Here is a 19,145-nt window from a genome sequence, read left to right on the forward strand (position 1 = left end):
TGTATGTGTTATTGTAATTGTAATTAGTCTTTTATTTTCATATGTCGTAGAGTTCCTGTTTTTGAATACGAGAGGTGGGTGATCTCATGGGACTTGAGGCCGTTTTGTTTCGTTGTTTGCTTTTCTACTGCAAGTCGTCAAGCATGTATGTGCGCAATGTATGGATAATGCCTAGGCCATTTTTGCATCACCATCAGCCTGCATTCGACGACGCTGCGCTTCCTCTGGACTAAGACCTTCAACACTCCAAGGGAATGTAACACGAGGCACGGTGAAAAACGAGTTTTCTTTTGAGGCAAGACCGGCCATTGCATTGTACCATGCGATGACAGCAGTCGCAATTCCGAAGGCGCCGCCAGCCTTGAGAAGATGAGAAGAGGTTGAGGCGTTTTTTACCAAGTGAGCAATGCCGAGGAGCAAAAAGGTTATGTCTAAGCTTACAAATAGCAAAAAGAACGCGAGGGTAGATCTCGTCGTACACAACATTACGAGGAATGTGAATACGAACCAACACATGAGATACAAACCAATGGCGTGGGTCAATTCCGCGGGGTCCTTGTACGCAGAAGCAACATTGAAGAAGGGAATATTGATTGCAGCAAAAGACAACCAGAAGGATCCGTAACTGCCGAATACGGCTGCACCGAATGTGTTTCCTGAAGCCAATTCCCACATAGACACAAGCACTTGAGCCATGCCACCATAGAAGACGGCTACAGTGATGATCATGTTCGAGGTGAGAATATCATCGGTATGCAAATTGAAGAGCGACAAGAGAAAGGTAGTGAAAGCGAATGAGAACAAACCCAACGGAGCCGGATTTCCAAGAGTGTTATAACGCAGACGATGAGGCATAGGCTCAAAGTCTGCGGCAGAAGGACCGAATAACATCTTTTGGCGATGTTGGAGTTCTGCAATTTGTGAAGCCAGGTGTTCAGCCTGATCATAAACCGGCCGAGCACTTGATCCATAGAGTTCAGTGTCGCAAATGGCGGCTTCAGAAGCCTTGGCACTCATACGCTCTTCGGGTGCGACAGAAACGGTGTAAGTCATAATGTATGCGATTAAGCAACTTCCCGTAAATTAAAAAAAAAAAAAAAAAAAAACCTGCGAGAGTCTTATTAAGAAGTGCAATAAAAACCTCGTTCAGAGTGATTGTTGCTGATTAAATGAAAGCAATGACTCGTAAATTTCTTTTTGGGCTTCGAATTTTTTGGTTTCCCAGCTTGGACCCTTGAATGTATCGCTTGTAAGTTCTAAGCGCTATAGCACCCTTTTTACGCTGTATTTCTCAGTGTTCAAACTACGAGGAAATGCGATAAAAGTACTGAAAATTAAATACTTCTCAAAACAGGGGAGATGGCACAGGATACTAAGGCTGAGATGTTGTATCACGCTCTCTCATAAGATCTCACGTCCGACAGTTGACACCCCAAGGTGGAAGCTCTAAACTGTCCCTTCGGCGGCTATGAGACATTCGGAAGAATGAGAAATTGTCTAGATTCCTTCCGTAGAACTATGTTTTTCGGGGAAAGTTGGCCTTATAAACCCGTTTTTTAATGTCCACGTGAGCAGTGGTAGCGTATTCTGCAACAAACACTGGGGTTTTGAATTTATTTAATACGACATACAACAGGGCTTGTAAAATTCTGTTTTACCACAATATTTACTGTTTGTATAGCGAGAATTGGATGAATGTTGAGTCTCTAGAAGAGGAGATATTGTCGCAAAAATGCGCGGTTGCATCTGTTTTGCGACACGATCTGATTCACGTGATGACGCTATCCAATCAAAAAATTGCCGATTCGCATCGGATGCATATAGAAAAAGGGTGCCGACAATTAAGCGACGCTAATAGGCAACAATTTCGCACCCGGTAAACTCGGCGACCGCTACAAAACAAAAGAAAACAAAGGTGTGAACAAAACTACAAAGTTATTTAGTGATTAGTCATTAATACGATGAATTGATATGAAACAAATACTGTATACCAAAAAAAATGAACGAAAGAAAACAGGGAAAATTGAGGGAAATAATGATGAAAGCAAAAAACGCGCAAACAAATAAAACAAAAAAAAAAACAAGAAACAGAATCCATGAATAATAATGAAACAAAACGAAGGAAAGAGCAAGTTGAACTCAACAGTTGCCTGCGATGGGCTGATTAGAAGGGATTATAACGGGTGAGCCCATTGTGAGTTTACGCTTGACAAGGGTTCGCCTAATGGGCTTGAGAGGAAGAGGTGATGCGCTCATCTGGTACGGGATCACATTTTGTGGCTGTTTAGAAACGCCATATTTGGCTTCAAGATACTTCTGATATTCTTGAGCAAATCGCTGTTTCTCCTGAAATTCTTCCAACGCATCTTCACACAGGATCAGGTCTTTAACGAAGACCCGCTGTAATGGCTCGAACTCCTGAGTATCACGAACATTGTTGAAGAGGAACACATCTTGTCGCATACAGAAAAACTGCGTGGGTCGACCCTGTTGTCGTGGTATGAGCTCCATAGATTTCAAATACATGTGCAACGGAAAACCCCGAGCAGCTGTGCCTATGCTAGTGATGAAGGCCAACCAAGCCAGGTCGTTGGGCGTGGAAGCGAATTTTAAAACAGGGGATAGACGCATGTGATGAGCTTTTAAGTTTTCCCCGTCCATCGGCTGCTGCAATCTGATGTTGGCTTTGAAGCGTTTACTAGAAACAACTGCCCAACTGGTACGGTGTGGCACAGAAAACAGGGTCCTTGGATCAATCAAGTACATACGAATATGACCAAGTCGGTGGCGCGCGGCTTGAAGGTGAAGTCTCGTATAACCGCGCTCATATCCGTTTTTCTCGATGTATTTTTCCACGCCAGACCATATGCATTCCTGATAACATTTTGGATAAAAGTCAAACAACATCACGTGGTGGACCAAAGTTGCCAGCGGAGCATGTCCCTGCTTGATAAGTCTCATTAACTTGGGGAGAATGTGGGGTTGATTGAGTTTTCGAATCGCTCGTAGTTATAGCTGAGCTTTTCGTTTTTACCTGCATACTCGTATGTGAAAACAGATGTTTTTAATCCCTCTGCGACGAGTGCTGTTTCTCGAGAATGCTGACTCCGTGATGGAGAAAAACCAACATTCAATCCATACTCAAACGGAACACTGAATAACTCGGAAGGAATAACTTGTGTAAAGTAAACTTGTGCCCTTTCTGCAAGCTCCTGCGTCCATGAATAAGCGCCGGCGCATTGGACGAGATCGGTGTTGGGGCAATTGGAAGAAATGCACTGGTAAGCTTTGTCTGGATTTAATTCCTTGTTAATCAGTGTTGCGGTGGAATGACTGTACTTTGAAGAAAAAAGTGTGGCAGATTCAGAAAGTTTCTCGGCGAGTTTTTGTTTCACGGAATCGGTATCGTCTTCATCAAACAGCTGCTTTTCTGGCCATTCTTCAAAGCTACGCGGCTCTTCTTTAGGCTCTTTGTACAAGCCAAGGCCCTTTTTTATGTTCTTAATTGAAAACAACTTCCTCATCGACCGAGGGACGAAGCGAGACCAAAAACTTCGGTGCTTGTATAATACAGTGTCGACTTCACAAGCATTTAGATTGAGCTGCTTCAGAACTGTAGGACACTTTTTTGCACAGTCTTGAAAACTCATCCCAGCGACTTTGCCCCATGCATTATCTGCATCGATGGGCTGTTTCCCTCTGATTTTCTCAGCGCGAGACCTAGCAGATAATGACATCAAAGGGATTGACGGATGATTCTTCTTTTAATAGAACGCCTTAACTGATTCAAAGAGTGAATTTTGAAGTTGAACCTTTAGAATTCAAGTTCAACCGAAAAAATGTATAAATACCGATCAACAGAATGAGAGACCAAAAACGGAGTTGGGAATAGTGCGGAGAAAGATAGACACGAACAGACTATATACTTATCCTGTGAGAGGTTTAATGAGCCATTTAAGCAATGTAAACAAGGGGAAGTTACAGAAGTAAAGTAAGCGAGAGCGGGCGAGAAGAAAGAGAAGACAAGAGGTGTGTTTCGTTCAGTATTAAGGGGCTTAAGTAAGCGTTATTCGTATGAACTCGTCAACATGCTCGTTAACAGACTCGTCAACTAAATTTGTATAGTCATTTTAGTCCAAATATCGAAATCAGACCTCCAAAAATCACTGAGAGCACCAGCATTATTCAGTAATTCATGTAAACTGGTCCTTCCGCTTTCAATTCATTCTCATTCTGTTGCTACACTTAAATAGCTTCATTCTTCCTTAAAAAAGCTCGTTTGAGCGTCGGAAAAAAACGAAAGCAGCTTTAATGAATCAATGAAGCGAATAAAGTCGGAATCCACTGGGAAAAAACTCGAATTTCGTATACAAATGAGCACTCGGGCATCCTTTGACGTTCTCTTTTTCTAATCCTCTCCACCAGTTTGCCCCAAGGCATCCCACCTTGACGAACTGTTACACGTAAGGATGCGGCGATACTGTCAGGATGCTACCCACAGTGGGTCTTCTGGGAGCGGGCCGCAATCATCATTTCTTTGTAATCACTCGCCATGAATTTGTTTAGAGAACGGTCGAGGATTTTCGTGCCCTTGTTGCTGATTTTTTTGGCGGTAGATGTTATAATAGCTGCGTGTTGGTTCAATTGGTTCTCTATTCCATCAAAAATTGTCTCTGCTTTGTCGGACGGAGGTGTCGTTACGATTGAAAATGCAAACACTCACACAGCTTTTTGGGCTCAGATAGCTTCTTTTGGAAAACAGAATCTGTTTGAAAATTCTACGGGACTCATGATTCACCTGGAAACGCCAGCTTATGACAATCCAGACGGTTGTTTCTCAATGTCCCCGGACCCGGTCACGGTTGAAAGGAAACGCGATGTTTGGGAAATGGAGAACGGAATTGTCCGCGACGGAACATACCTTCTCGTAAATCGAGGTGGATGTACGTTTGAGAAGAAGGCATTAGAAGCTCAGAATCGTGGATTTCAAGGAATTATTGTCGGTGAAACCCGAGGAAGATCTACTTCTTCTTTGGGACTGGTTCGCATGCTCAACAAGACGGGAGCAGACGACATTTATATAACAGCCCTTTTTGTACAGAAGACGGCTTTTATTGAGCTGAAACTTGAACTACTCGACAATCCACACACGGAGTACATTATCAGACCTTTGGCTCCAACCAATGCTTTGCTTCAACTACTGTTCGCCTTTCTTCCTTTTGGAATTGGTATATTAGTGTACGAAACGCTTGTGCTAGTCCAACTGGGTGTGGAATATTTCAGGAAACGCAGAACCCGACGCTTTTTAGATACTCTTGAGTCTCGGCCCCCGTATCGCCTAGCTCCAGCTTTCGACTGCTTAACAATGCAGCACCCGCCGGGGAAAATGGCAGCAGCGACGAAGACGATGAAACACTTTTGAGTGTCGATGAAGCAACGTGCAGAGCCCTGTACGGAGTAGAGTGTGTCATCTGTCTAAAATCTTTTACAAAGGGCGATACGATTGTTTGTCTGCCTTGCGGCCATCAATTCCATCGGCCTTGTATCACCACTTGGCTTGTAGAATATCGGCCCGTTTGTCCTACTTGCAACATTCCCGTTTCGCAAATGAACATGACTGCAAAACGACTTTCTGCTTGATACTTTATTGTGTATTTTTTTTCTCTTCCTCCTCTAGTTCTCTCTTGCTTATGACCTTTTTGCTGCACATAGAAACACACGCTGGAGCGTGTATTCATCCGTCATTGTTTTGTAACGATGTTATGTTTTACTTTGGTATACGCTTGCACGGTTCTCTCTCTCTTGAGATTCTTCCTTTAATATACAGAAACCGTCGCATCTACATCCTTCGCTTTCCCATTACATAGCTTGAATAATATCGCCTGCGATTCGCAGCAGCTATGGCCCACGTGCGTTTACATTTAACAAGATAATTACATTTTGTACGTGTAATAGTAGCACCTTTTCGATTTTTTCGTGTCGCCAAACGGGCTCTGTCAAAGAACGGCATTTTGGGCATACCATAGCCAACAGGTCGAGAGGTGTGGTACATGCTGTCAATGTATGATGCCCTTCATCAAGTACACCCTCATGCCCAGAACTAAAATGCAATCGAGCCAAAATATTACATAAACATATTTCAATATGCCCGAACAAAAAAGGTACTTTGGCGAAAGTAATCAAATCAAACAATAGTAATAGTCCATTCACTTTCTATTGCCATCGGTTCAACGGTCATTATTGAGGTCAATTAAACAGTTTAAGCAACACCGGAGAGAACCAAATCCACAGCAGTCTGGCTTTCACCATGTGCAGTGATCTTGACCGCGACACCAGCGTTGTCCTTGGCGCGGGCCATTTTGACTGTAGCAAGAACCTTGTCTCCAGTGACGGTCTTGCCGGAGAGCTTAAGAGTGTGTACCCGTTCACCTTCCATAGGGTGTTCCGAACCCTCCAATGGTTCAAGTTGCAGCATTTCAACAACTCGCTCACATGTCTCAAAATAGTCGTGAACATTGCTCAGAACATAGACTGCACTACCTTCAGAGGACGACAAAGATTCCCAAGCACCGGAAAAGTCGGGTTCATACACGGGGATTAAGTAATCACCAGAGTCAACTTCAAGATCATCAATCTCGTATTCATCCTCGTAGCCCTCTTCTTCGAGCTCTCCAGTGTGCAGATCAACCTCCTTGGATGTAAACTTCAAAACATTATTCAGCGTAACAGTAGGATAAGGCTCCTTAAAGCTGAAACTAACATAAATCGAAACGGGTTCCTTTTGGCTTGCTCGAGGAGCAGGAATAACACAATCCTCAACAAGGTCATCATTAGAAGGGGTTGAAACGACGACGACGTTCTCTAGTACAACTTCAGCCAAAGTGTTTTGCAGCTGGAACTCAACAACTAAATGATCCTTAAAGACGTGCTTGATGGTCTTAACAACGAACTCGGTCTCCTTCTCTGTCAGCTCAACAGGAGTAGTGGATGACTTAAGAATATCACCGTAATTAGAGAACTCTGGAATAGATTGAAAGATTTTGTTGTAAGTGTCAACAAGCACTTCAGGCTTCTCAACAACCTCAGCGGCTGCCTCCTCCTCGGGCTCCACGGGAACAGCTTCAGTTGATGCCTTCTTGGCCTTGTAGTTTTCAGCGTCAATTTCGTCTTGTGTAAGTACAGGAACCTCATTCAAGTCGAAGGCGTCGTCAAACTTTTCGTTCAACAAATAGTCCACCAACTTGCTTTCAAGAGCAGATAACGAAGGAATTTTTTTCATATCAACGACAGGAGTCAAAGTCTCCACGTTGTCCAATACCTTCAAGCTAAGGACGGTACGATCACGTACTTCGTCATCAGCATCATCCAAACATCTTGACAAAATTGTTTTGACACTTTCCCTCACAGCTTCGTTCTCAGCATCCGTGCCAAATTTAGTAAGAGCGCTGACCGCAGCAGATCGAACAATAGCATTTTCTAGCATGATACGATTGTAGATGTAGCGGATGTATTTCGTGGGATGGGAAGCCTTGGGTCCCTCTTCACCCAGGATGCGCAGAATGCGAACGGCAAGTTTGGGATATTCACAGTCTTCAATAAACTCCGCAAGCTCTCCAAGTGCCTTTTCCTTCGACTGAGGAATATATTTCATAAGATCATAAATGGCATCAACAGCACTACGCTTGTAGTCATAAGTGCCTTCACCGTCGAGAATGCTGGACAAGAATTTAAGCATCGCCTTGTACTTGTTAGGGAACTTCAGACAAAGAGAGCGAACGGCATCCACAACAACGATTTTAAAGCTGTCAGAGATGTCGGACATGAACCCGGAAATTTGCTGCATTAACCGGTCAACCGACTCTTCGTTGCCAGTCTTTAACAGAGTAGTGATAGCGTAGGATGCAATGGATCTGTTAGGGTCTGTCAAAAGGTTCTCCATGTCAATGTTGCAAGAGTGAACTAAATGAGGACGAGTCATAGCGAGCTCGCTCAATGTGCAAATAGCGGAAAAACGAGCGGCGGATCTGTGAGAAGACAAGAAAATCTTCAGCACATTAATGACGGGCTGAAGGAATTGCTCAGGCAAACCTTTAACACGGACCAAAGTACGGGCAGCTTCCAAGTTCACCATATCACTCTTGCCCTTAAGCCATCCATGAAGAATAGGAACAAACGAGTCGGTAAGATGAGGACTTTGTTGGAGCAAGACACCAGTGTAACGAATTAGCATAACGAGTGCATGAGGATTGCTCACAATTCCCTGCTTTCCACATAGCAGTTGGATGAGCTTGGAAATGGAGACGGGGTCCTGTCTACGGATGCGGTACAAAAGACCAAGGGCGTGGTACTGTGAAATCCCACTGGAAGACGGTTTGTAACCTAAACTGGACGTAAAGAAAGGGGACTTGCCGACTTGCTTTCCAATGGTTCGAGAAACAACGGCTTCTTGAATCTCGTTGTTCCAGCGAGAAACAATGTCCTTCGCAATGGGAAAAAGATGGTAAGAGGACACAAGTGCAGCAGCAGAAGCAGCTGAAATGGTATCAACAATGGCTGTAGTCATAATACGCTCAATAGCGGGAACTGTATTGGCGTCAATCACCCGCACAAGAGCTCTGATGGCGTTTGGACGGTACACAGTTTCACGGTCAGTAGCTGTGTCCTTCATTATACTACTGGTAATCATAATCAGGTCCTGAGCCGTTCCGGACAGCAGCTTGATAGTAATGTAAACCATCTGACGAAGACTGGGATCCTTGTTCTGGAAAAGCTTTGTGATTCCGAAGAAGAGCTCTGTAGCCTGTGCCTCTTGGAATTTTTCACCCGTATAGACGAGATACGCAAGCTTCTCCAAAAGAGCTCTACATTTCTTTGGGGATACAGGAGACTGGTTGAATATACGAGCCTCCTGCATCACTGTAATCTGATCTACATGGGCGAAGACTGATTCATCTGCAGAAAACAGTTAGTAAAATAGAAACAAGCCAAAACAGTACCAGTATCGTCGTCTTTTTTAGAATAACTCATTGTTTACAACGACACAACTCTATCTGTGGCTTTTACAAGACCAGCCAGTATTGTGTGTTTGTGTCAGAAGGTCCTCCACGGTGGAAGTGTATCAACGCTAGTCCCTACGGACGCAGAAGAATAAGGTTGCAAAGACGCGAGGTAGAATTTTTGTCTGAAGTAAACTAGTGTAAAGATTCGTAGAAGGCAATAAATATCTATGGAACATAATGAGCATGATAGTTGTGTATAATTCGTGTCTTGAATGTGCGACTTTATTCAAGAACAGCATAGAACTGGATGATTGGCCTGGCTGTATGGGTTGTTTAGATATTTATAAATTGAAATCTATGAAGAACATTCGTCTATCTTTGTTTTATTCTTGTTGTTCTGGTTGGCTCTCTTGGCTCGCTCTCACCTCTCCTTATTTACCTACCTGCTAGCCATGACACACCTGAGCACCACCGAGTGCATTATAGTGGACGAACTGTATTGACCACCTTTATTAAACCAAATCAATTAATACTTATAAGAACATTTGCTGAAACAGCTCTCTTGTAACTCAATTACGTTTTCCGAGGATTTGAGATGAAGAGTTAATGACAATGTCGGAAGGAACTGCAAATGAACCCTCCAGAGATGGACTCGACGGCATAAGCCTGAATAAAACGATTACCACGAGCGTATATGGAACGTCTGTGGGAACTTCAATTAGCAGGGGTGCCGAATCGTCTTCGCAATACGCCGAGCAGACTGGAGATGAAGATGGACTCAGTGTTATAAATGACGACGAGTCCATATTCACTCACCCTCGACATGGCTTCGAAGAAGAATACAACAATGAGGAGTATATCAATATGCTGGAACAGGTTTGTCTAAATAGTCCAAGTTGCTAGTTGCTGTATGCCTGTGTGCCTGTGTGCTAACTCAATTACAGGTTTTCTACATGTACTATGCCGACAAACGGAATTTCGGCCTTTCACGGACGAAGAATAAGGAAAAAAAGTACGTTATCCAGGACTGGAGAATGCGTGATCGCCTGAAAACCGTTTCAGCCGCGTTGTTTGTTTGTCTGAATATTGGCGTTGATCCTCCAGACATCATTAAACCAAATCCTGCTGCCAAGTATGAGTGTTGGATTGACCCGTTTTCATTACCAGCTTCCAAAGCCTTAGAAGCTATTGGTAAGAATCTGCAGCAGCAGTATGAAACCTTGAGTATGCGGACTCGTTACCGGCATTACCTTGATCCCTCTATTGAAGAGACCAAGAAACTGTGCATTGGACAGCGGAGAAATGCAAAAGAAGAGCGTATCCTCTTCCATTACAATGGTCATGGCGTCCCAATGCCTACACCTTCGGGCGAAATTTGGGTATTTAACAAAAACTACACCCAGTACATTCCGGTTTCTATCTACGACCTTCAATCATGGCTTGGTGCACCATGCATCTACGTTTACGATTGTAGCGCCGCAGGGAACATTATCATCAACTTCAATCGGTTTGCTGAGCAGCGTGATCGCGAAGCTGCTCAAGTACTAAAACAGGGAGGTGCGTCTGTCTCAACCCCTTCACACTCTAACAGTATTCAACTGGCTGCCTGTGGCCCCAATGAAGTCCTTCCCATGAACCCAGATCTCCCGGCAGATTTGTTTACATCTTGTTTAACGACACCCATTGAAATATCTGTGCGATGGTACATTCTGCAAAACCGCCTTCCAACGAAGCTTACTTTGGACATGGTGTTAAAAATCCCTGGACGACTTCAGGACAGAAGAACACCGTTGGGAGAGTTAAACTGGATATTCACTGCCATTACAGATACAATAGCCTGGAACACGTTCCCAAAACATCTGTTTCGTCGACTGTTCCGTCAGGATCTCATGGTTGCGGCCCTTTTTCGAAACTTTTTACTCGCACAGCGAATCATGCGCGTTCACAATTGTCATCCTCAATCTAGTCCTGAGCTTCCTAGTACCTACAATCATCCCATGTGGAACTCGTGGGATCTTGCCATTGACAATTGTCTTTCTCAGTTACCCGCCTTGTTGGACGCAGAGAGCAAGGGTTTGCCTTATGAGTATGTTCATTCCACCTTCTTTAGCGAACAGCTTACGGCCTTTGAAGTCTGGTTGTCCCAAGGTGTTGTGACTAAAAAGCCTCCCGACCAACTTCCTCTTGTGCTTCAAGTTCTTCTGTCACAAGTCCACCGTTTGCGAGCGTTGATTCTACTGTCTAAATTTTTGGATATAGGCGTTTGGGCCGTTGACTTGGCTTTGTCCATTGGTATTTTTCCTTATGTGTTAAAGCTTTTGCAATCTCCTGCAATTGAATTAAAGCCAGTCTTAGTGTTTATATGGGCGAGAATACTTGCAGTCGATAGTTCGTGCCAGGCCGACTTATTGAAGGATAACGGATACGGTTATTTTGTGCAAATTTTGAACCCAAACGCCAGCATATTTCCTTCAAGCAACATTTCCGAACATCGGGCCATGTGTGCGTTTATCTTGAGTGTATTTTGTCGAGGCTTCCCGCAAGGACAACTGGCTTGCCTTGGTCCACAGGTCTTGGGACACTGCTTAGCACACCTGCAAAGTGATGACCCGCTTTTACGCCAGTGGTCTTGTCTTTGTGTATCACAGCTTTGGGACAATTATTCTGAAGCGAAGTGGTCCGGTATTCGTGACAATGCTCACCGCAAATTGGCTGATATATTGAATGATCCAGTTCCGGAGGTGCGCGCTTCTGCAATTATGGCTTTTACCACCTTTTTGGGTTTTCCTGAAAAAACAGATGAGGTCGTTGCCGTAGAATCTTATGTCACTTTTGCTTCGTTATCAGTCTTGAACGATGGTTCGCCTCTGGTACGGAATGAGCTTATTATATTCTTATCGCACTTGGTTACGTGTTATAAAAACTGCTTCGTTCTTGCTTCCATTGAGTCCACTTTAAAAGAGTTTGGACTTCAAAACAAGAGTGAGGGACTCTTAGACTCACAATCTGTATTTTATGCTTCTTGGGATGCTATTTTGTGTCTAGCTGCTGACCCTTACATTGAAATCGCTTTGGCAGCTCAAAAAATTGTGGACTATGTATACACCCTTGCCTGCAAGTCACCGGCAGGTTCTTGTTTCGCGAAAATCATTAAGGAAAAGTTAGGATCTGACAAACTTTCTTCTCATTGTTTCCCTTGTTCCCATTCTGACACGCGTTCGCTGGAGGCGGATTCAATGTCTAAAAAATCGACTGCATCTCACAAGGAACCGAAGATTAAACGTACTTTCTCTTTGGCAAGATCATTGCGTAATATGGCTTTTGGAATTCCATCAAATGATACAGGATCTATTGCCGAAACCTCTTCGATTACTGAGCAAAGTAACAATCACGAAACGAAGCATCCTCCTCCGGCCAACTTTGACGAAGCAGTCTATAAGGCTTCACTTAAAATACCCCTTCAAAGTCGTTTGTTCGACGTATCTCGAGAGTATTTCACAGAGCCGCAAATGCGGCCCAATGAAGATGACGAGCCTGGAAGTATCTGTTATAACCAACGTCTTTGGAGACGTAACCGGAATGAGCGGTTAATCTACAGAACTCGTCCTCTTGCCGATGTTGCTACCAATACTTCTTGGAACCAACAGATTCCTTCTATCCAAAATATCAGCAAGCCAGTTAAGCTGCTTCTTCATCAGTTCGAAAACCAGCTTGTCACTGCTGATGATAACAACGTTATCCAAGTATGGGATTGGTATCGAACACGTCGGTTAAATAGCTTTGTGAATGAGTCGTCACCGAGTGCCCAAATAACTGACCTAAAATTTATAAACGAGGACGATGTTGCGCTCTTACTTATAGCAAACTCACAAGGTATTATTCGGTTGTTCAGAAATTATGACCAGGAGAATGTTGAACTGGTGACTGCGTGGAGGGCGTTGAGTGATCTTGTTCCTCCGTCTATGCCTACTTATATGCTCACGAGCTGGCAACAAAACAGCGGACATCTGTTGGTTACTGGTGACGCTCGTGTTATCCGGATATGGGACGCTTCTCGTGAACTTGCCGTGTGTGACATTCCTGCACGAACGAGCAATCGAATCACTAGTATAACTAGTGATCTTGTTGGATGCAACAGTTTGGTCGCGGGCTTTAATGATGGTGTTGTTCGAGCCTACGACAAACGTTTGAATCCCCGGGATTCGATGGTACAGTGTTGGAAGGAACACCGAGGCAGAATTGTGAATGTCGAGATGCAAAGCTCGGGAATGCGTGACCTTATCTCCGGAAGTGCGAATGGACAAATAAAACTCTGGGACATTCGTTATCCAAAGAGTCTCGCAACATCAAATGGTTCCAATGAGCACCTTGTTTCACTGTCCACACATCATCATGCACCTGTTTTTGCAAGCGGAACGGCAGCACACTCAATCAAAATTTGGAGAATGGATCGAACTAGTTTCCGAGATACGCCTACATATTTGAGCCAGTCTAAAATTGGTTCAATAACTGACATGATGTTTCATCCACATCATCTTCTTTTGGCATGTGCTGAAAGTACAGACAATCGTATTAACTTTTACACTTGTACGAAAAACGAAATAATGGATCAGCTGTATTGAGCGGTATCTGCTTTTTGTCAATTTATGACTGCTAAACACCTTCTGCATGAGTTTCTGTGTTTATAATTTTTCTTTTTGGTTAGCGTGAACTGTAATGCCTCTTGGGTTTGGATTCTTCTTTGGTCAACTTTTGGACTCCTTTCTTTTAATCAAATATACTAACAATCTAATGAAAGAATCAGGCCTTTTTTAAATAAATGTCTATAAAGTGTTTCTCTGTTGTATAGCTTATTATTGTGGGAAAGGCAGTTTTGACGGTATGATAGAATAAACAAGGTGAGTCGGGTTTATCTCTGTTTTATCGTTTGTACTTCACGGAAAGAACTAATTATTTGGTACTTTATTTCATAAAACATTTAAGAATAAATTTGAGAAACTTGTTATTGTTTCATTTGAAAAAAAAATAACCAAAGAAGATTGAATTGTATAAAACAGAGAAGAAAGTTTGTTATATCTCCAATGTGACCAGCGGGACCTAATCGCATCGTTATTTGCCATATTTTATTCGCATATTTACATATTGCTGCTCCAGTGGCCCCCACAATTGACCCGTCCCCCACTGTTGATGAAGCATACTCCTAGTTCGAGAACCTACCAACAACCAACACCCTCAATCCACGGAAAAGAGAACGAAAATGTCTGATTTGGAAGAATACAAGACCGTAATCGGTCTCTCTTTTGGTAACCAAAACAGTTCCATTTCATTCACAAAGGTATGAGCATTTTGCGACGAAGTCGTTTAATAGGTCGTTCTTCTGCAAAATTAAGTTTTATGCGCGAGTACCGTTACTGACATTTGTGTACAGGATGGCAAGACTGAATGTCTGGCAAACGAAGAAGGTGACAGACAAATTCCCGCTATTTTCTCTTACCAAGGATCGGAGGAGTACCATGGTGTTCAAGCTTATGGCCAGCTTGTTCGTAACTCTCATAACACAATTCTTAACTTCCGTGACATGCTTGGCAAGAGCTCTGAGGACGTCACCGACAAAAAGCACAAGCGCTCTGCCAAGCCTATCTCTGTGAATGGCCAGCCTGGTTTCAGTGTCACCGTTGTTGACCCCGAGACTGGTGCCGAGACTACTTCCAAGAAGACTGTTTACGAGTTTACTGTTCGCCATTTGAACCGTCTGTTTGAGTCTGCTCGCGACTTCTTGGGTAAGAAGTTGGATGGCTGTGTTATTGCTGTCCCCAGTGATTTCTCCGAGAAGCAGATTGAGATGCTCTCCAAGGCTTCTAAGGAAGCTGGTGTCCCTGCTATGCAATTTGTCAAGGAATCTGCAGCCCAGATCCTTGCCCTTATGTACTCTGATTCTGCTCTCGTCGACAAGTTTGTTGTCGTTGCCGATTTTGGTGCTACTCGTTCCGAGGTCTCTGTCGCTTCCATCAAGAGCGGCATCATTACCATCCTCTCCAACGAGCAAGACCTTCACTTGGGTGGTGAGCAATTGACCGAGGTCTTGGTCAACTTCTTTGCTAAGGAGTTCGAGAAGAAGCACAAAATCAACCCTCTTACCAACCGCCGTGCCATTGCCAAGCTTCATGCTCAATGCGAGATCACTAAGCGTATTTTGAGTAACAACACCACTGCCTCCGCTGCCATTGATTCGTTGGTTGATGGTATTGATTTCCACAGCAACATTAACCGTCTTCGTTTTGAGTTGGCCGGTAGCTCTATCTTCAACAAAATGTCTGATCTCGTTGTCAAGGCTGTTAAGAAGGCCGGTCTTGAGACCGTTGACATCAACGAGGTGATCTTGGCTGGTGGTGCTTCTCACTCTCCCAAGTTGACTTCTTTGATGTGGTCAGTCTTCCCTGAGCAGACCGTCATTCGCTCTTCCGCTTCTTCTGCTACTCCTTTGGCTGTCAACCCTGCTGAGTTGGCTGCAGTTGGTGCCGGTGTTCAAGCATCTTTGATTGCAGAGTTTGATGCTGACGAGATCGCTGGTTCTCTGACTCCTGATGTTGTCAACGCTCCTCATCTTACCAAGCCCATTGGTATCAACGAGGGTGATAACTTTGTTGTTGTTTTTGACATTGAGACCGCTTTGCCCGCCCAAAAGAGCATTGAGTGTGTTGCTCCTGCTGAGGGTGGTGCTTACATTCCTATTTACGAGGGTGAGCGTTCCATCAAGGTTACCACTGTTGAGGCAGATGCTGATGAGTCCGACTTTTCCGAGGAGGAGGAGCCTGAGGAGATTCGCGAGCGTGTCGTTACTCCTGGTACTCTTCTTGCCACTGTTAACATCGCTGATGTTGCTCCCAAGGCTAAGGTTGAGGTTATTCTTCATCTCGACGCCGAAGGCAAACTCACAGTTACTGCTCGTCCCAAGGATGGCAAGGGTAGCAACGTTCGTGGATCGAACTAAGCGTCTATTTGACGGGAAAAGAAAGCTTCCTTGTGACTAGTCAGTGGTCACTGACAACCTCGAAGTTCTCTCATTTTTGGGACACTTTCCAGCGTATTGTTTTTGTATGTTTTTTTTTGCCATAGCTGGATAGAGGATAAATAGAAAAACGGTGATTCAAACGGACTCATACAGCAGGCATGGTATGGTATTTGTTGAGTAGAAGGGATGTTAAGGTTCAATGCTCGTCTTGGTGATGTTTGGTATCAGATTTGGTTAGCACGCACTTGCTGGCTTCCTCTCACCAATTCATCCTGTAATGTTTAGAATTACAACATAAAATCGATATAAATCATCTTCATTCTTAACAAGAAGAAGCTCATTGCATGTTAGATTGCTTTTTGCGTGTTATTATTTGGTTAATTCTTTAAATAACGGCAATCTTGCAAGATGTCTTATAACACGCATTCAACAGGATCATTGTCTGATGAAATCATTATTAAAGGCCTAAGTCATGAAACGACAGAAGAACATGTGGGATACAAAGGCGTTTAGCTATTTTTTAACTGTTGTTGCTAACATCCAATCTGTAACAGATCAAAGAAGCTTTACAGGACACAGGCGCAGAATATACGTCAATTACAGTTATTCGTGATAGAGAAACGAAGAAAACCAGAGGATTTGCATTTGTTCGGTTCTGTTCGCCAAATGATGCAAAACTATGGATGGAAGAAAACTATTCTTCGTTCTCTGTGAACGGAAGGAATGTCATTGTGAAGTTCTCCAAAGAACAGCGGGATCCGGCGGAAGGATGGTCTTGTCAAAACGTTTGTACAACTCAACTGCATATGCGATAATTGTTGTGATTATTTACATCGTTGCTAACAACTTGCCCAGTGTGGTTCCAAGAATTACCCACGAAGAGAGTTTTGTTTTCATTGCCGCGTGCACAGAAACCAAGCTTCCTTGTCTTTACTACCGCTTCGGAATGAACGCAAAGGCGATCGTGATGTTTCGGAGGACATTCCCTCTGTATACATGCTTATCCGTAACCTTGACACATCCTTGAACGCAACAGTCATTTTAAAGGGTCTTGAAAAGTTACTCATTCCAGTGCAACGCTTGCTCATGGTTCGTTACAAAAGCAATGACGCTTTCTGTGGATTTGTATTTGTAGAGTACGCAAATGTTGATGAGACAGCAAAGGCTCTTCGAAACGCAAGGACAATGCCCAATCGGGGATTCACCATATCGTCGCGCAGGGTTTCAGCAACCTATATTCACCCGGGCGTATTTGTACCAGCGTACGGTCCGTCACAGCAATGGATGTTTCCGACACGCACAGGCCATGTCGTTTACTGGGATCCTGAATTGTATTGCGAAGTAACCATACCGGAAGGTATAAGCCCTGATCAGTTTTTGCCTGTTGCTATTCCTGAGCAAAAATCGAAAAAAGAGAAGAGAAAGAGAGACTTGTCGAAACTGAATCCAGGACCAACAAAAAAGGTACGTTTTGAGCTTTTTGTAACGACTTTTGATATTAACGGCGGAACCAAAGGTGTCCATGACACTTGCCCGTTGGCAAGGAGCACAAGAAGAACTTCGAGACAACATTCCATCTCTTACTGAAGAAGATGAGTATGTGCTGATGCAATACGCATGGAAGTCTGCTCTTGTGTGTGTGCTTTGCGAGCGAAGGTTTCGGTCGTGGGGACACATGGTAAAACATGTTACTCAATCTTTTATGCACAACAGCAAGCTACACAGCAAAGAAGCCATTGATAAGGCTACGGATCTTATGCGACAAGTTCGACAAATCGAGCAAGAAGGCGGCTACCGAGATCGTGCTACTGAAAGACGCCGTATTGTTGCATTTGGAGGAGATCAAGACGACGACAATCTAACAGCGCATGAACCGTTAGGAGCCACAACTATGCCATCGACATCCCGAACAGAAGAAGATGAAGGCCCCACTGCTTACTTGCCTGGATCAGGTTTGGGACATCGAGAAGGTCGTTTTCGAATGAATATGACACCTGTTGGTCGGGTCAAAGATCGCGCTAGAAACTTGTATTTCTCATCTACTTCAAATAATTCATCTAATTCTACTTAAGCTATGTTTGTTTACGTGTCGCGTTTTGCATTTAGGGTCGCGTCGGCATAATATATGTGACTGCTTTTCTGGAAAGATAAAATACGCGGGTTTACGCTTCTCATCCCCTGTCCTTCGCGAACAACTACTCTTTCCGTCGTTTTTTAGACATTTTCTTCTTTGAAGGTATGATGAGGTGAAATATAGGCATCGGCATGCGACACAGTGGCGGTTCGAACAACGGTGTTGGCGTAAGGTCAATGTTCTTGGAAACAAGTCCGTTACGTGTTTCCTGCTGCTGTACTCGCGTGTCTTGTACCCGTGTTTTCTTGACTCTATCACTATGGACACTCAAGAAAACTAATGCTTGCCCAGTAGATATAAAAACGAGTATTTAAAATGGTCCGTCAATCTGTTCTCTCCGACTGCCTTAACAACATTGTCAACGCCGAGCGTCGTGGACGTCGTCAAGTGATTGTTCGTCCCTCCTCGAAGGTCATTGTCAAGTTTTTGACCGTTATGCAACAAAACGGCTACATTGGCGAATTTGAAGAGATCGATGACCACCGTTCCGGAAAGATTGTCATTCAATTGAACGGCCGTATCAACAAGTGTGGTGTCATCTCTCCTCGCTTCAACATCAAGCTTAAGGATATGGAGAAGTGGGTTAGTCAGCTCCTTCCCTCTCGTCAAGTCGGTGTTGTTGTCTTGACCACTTCCCGTGGTATCATGTCTCATAACGAGGCCCGTGCCAAGGACACTGGTGGCAAGATCTTGGGCTTCTTCTATTAGACGCAAAAATTGAAAACGGGTTCAACGCCCAATTTTTTCATCTCTATTCGAGGCTTTTACTGCCCAGTTTCGTGTGTATTTTTAACCATGGAGGTGCTCTGTGGGTGAGCCCTTCGTATTCTGCTTCCGCCGCTTTCCGTGTTCCTTCGTAATGAATTATCTGTGGTTCCTGTTTCATTCAAAACTGTTAAGCCGGTTGCGGTGCGTTGATGTTAAAAGAAAACCATTTTAAACAGAGTCGTCATTGTCCTCTCAAACGAAGGGCGGTGGTGTGCGTTGGTATGCAGGCTGA

The 19,145-nt window shown here is 43.9% G+C and overlaps 8 protein-coding genes across 8 annotated transcripts; 5 read left to right on the forward strand and 3 right to left on the reverse strand.

Moving 5' to 3' along the window:
* Positions 1–19: 19 nt before the first annotated feature.
* SJAG_01505 (acetate transporter) lies at positions 20–1,704 on the reverse strand. The gene has a single exon (XM_002172721.2). The coding sequence runs from the start codon at positions 1,051–1,053 to the stop codon at positions 172–174; it is 882 nt and encodes a 293-aa protein (XP_002172757.1). The 5' UTR covers positions 1,054–1,704; the 3' UTR covers positions 20–171.
* Positions 1,705–2,139: 435 nt separating this feature from the next.
* SJAG_01506 (meiotically up-regulated 132 protein) lies at positions 2,140–3,737 on the reverse strand (the record flags this gene model as incomplete). The annotated part of the gene is made up of 2 exons (XM_002172722.1): positions 2,140–2,874; positions 3,129–3,737. The coding sequence occupies 2 exons, from the start codon at positions 3,735–3,737 to the stop codon at positions 2,140–2,142; spliced, it is 1,344 nt and encodes a 447-aa protein (XP_002172758.1).
* Positions 3,738–4,552: 815 nt separating this feature from the next.
* SJAG_01507 (RNF family protein) lies at positions 4,553–5,640 on the forward strand (the record flags this gene model as incomplete). Its single annotated transcript, XM_002172723.2, has 2 exons — positions 4,553–5,267; positions 5,321–5,640. 2 exons carry the CDS (start codon positions 4,553–4,555, stop codon positions 5,638–5,640), a joined length of 1,035 nt encoding a protein of 344 aa, XP_002172759.2.
* A 310-nt stretch (positions 5,641–5,950) lies between these two features.
* Positions 5,951–9,334, reverse strand: SJAG_01508 (coatomer gamma subunit Sec21). Its single transcript, XM_002172724.2, has 2 exons — positions 8,997–9,334; positions 5,951–8,952 (listed from the first exon to the last, which is right to left on the reverse strand). The coding sequence occupies exons 1-2, from the start codon at positions 9,025–9,027 to the stop codon at positions 6,260–6,262; spliced, it is 2,724 nt and encodes a 907-aa protein (XP_002172760.1). The 5' UTR covers positions 9,028–9,334; the 3' UTR covers positions 5,951–6,259.
* A 26-nt stretch (positions 9,335–9,360) lies between these two features.
* Positions 9,361–14,037, forward strand: SJAG_01509 (WD repeat protein). The gene is made up of 2 exons (XM_002172725.2): positions 9,361–9,875; positions 9,944–14,037. The coding sequence occupies exons 1-2, from the start codon at positions 9,606–9,608 to the stop codon at positions 13,619–13,621; spliced, it is 3,948 nt and encodes a 1,315-aa protein (XP_002172761.2). The 5' UTR covers positions 9,361–9,605; the 3' UTR covers positions 13,622–14,037.
* Positions 14,038–14,187: 150 nt separating this feature from the next.
* Positions 14,188–16,155, forward strand: SJAG_01510 (heat shock protein Pdr13). Its single transcript, XM_002172726.2, has 2 exons — positions 14,188–14,334; positions 14,428–16,155. Exons 1-2 carry the CDS (start codon positions 14,257–14,259, stop codon positions 15,988–15,990), a joined length of 1,641 nt encoding a protein of 546 aa, XP_002172762.1. The 5' UTR covers positions 14,188–14,256; the 3' UTR covers positions 15,991–16,155.
* Positions 16,156–16,208: 53 nt separating this feature from the next.
* SJAG_01511 (RNA-binding protein) lies at positions 16,209–18,203 on the forward strand. The gene is made up of 3 exons (XM_002172727.2): positions 16,209–16,796; positions 16,867–17,475; positions 17,528–18,203. Exons 1-3 carry the CDS (start codon positions 16,695–16,697, stop codon positions 18,080–18,082), a joined length of 1,266 nt encoding a protein of 421 aa, XP_002172763.2. The 5' UTR covers positions 16,209–16,694; the 3' UTR covers positions 18,083–18,203.
* On the forward strand, positions 18,144–19,062 carry SJAG_01512 (40S ribosomal protein S22). Its single transcript, XM_002172728.2, has 2 exons — positions 18,144–18,247; positions 18,440–19,062. Exon 2 carries the CDS (start codon positions 18,461–18,463, stop codon positions 18,851–18,853), a length of 393 nt encoding a protein of 130 aa, XP_002172764.1. The 5' UTR covers positions 18,144–18,247; positions 18,440–18,460; the 3' UTR covers positions 18,854–19,062.
* The last annotated feature ends 83 nt before the right edge of the window (positions 19,063–19,145 follow it).

This window comes from Schizosaccharomyces japonicus (assembly GCF_000149845.2).
Source record: "Schizosaccharomyces japonicus yFS275 unplaced genomic scaffold supercont5.3, whole genome shotgun sequence".
Lineage (NCBI taxonomy): Eukaryota > Fungi > Ascomycota > Schizosaccharomycetes > Schizosaccharomycetales > Schizosaccharomycetaceae > Schizosaccharomyces > Schizosaccharomyces japonicus.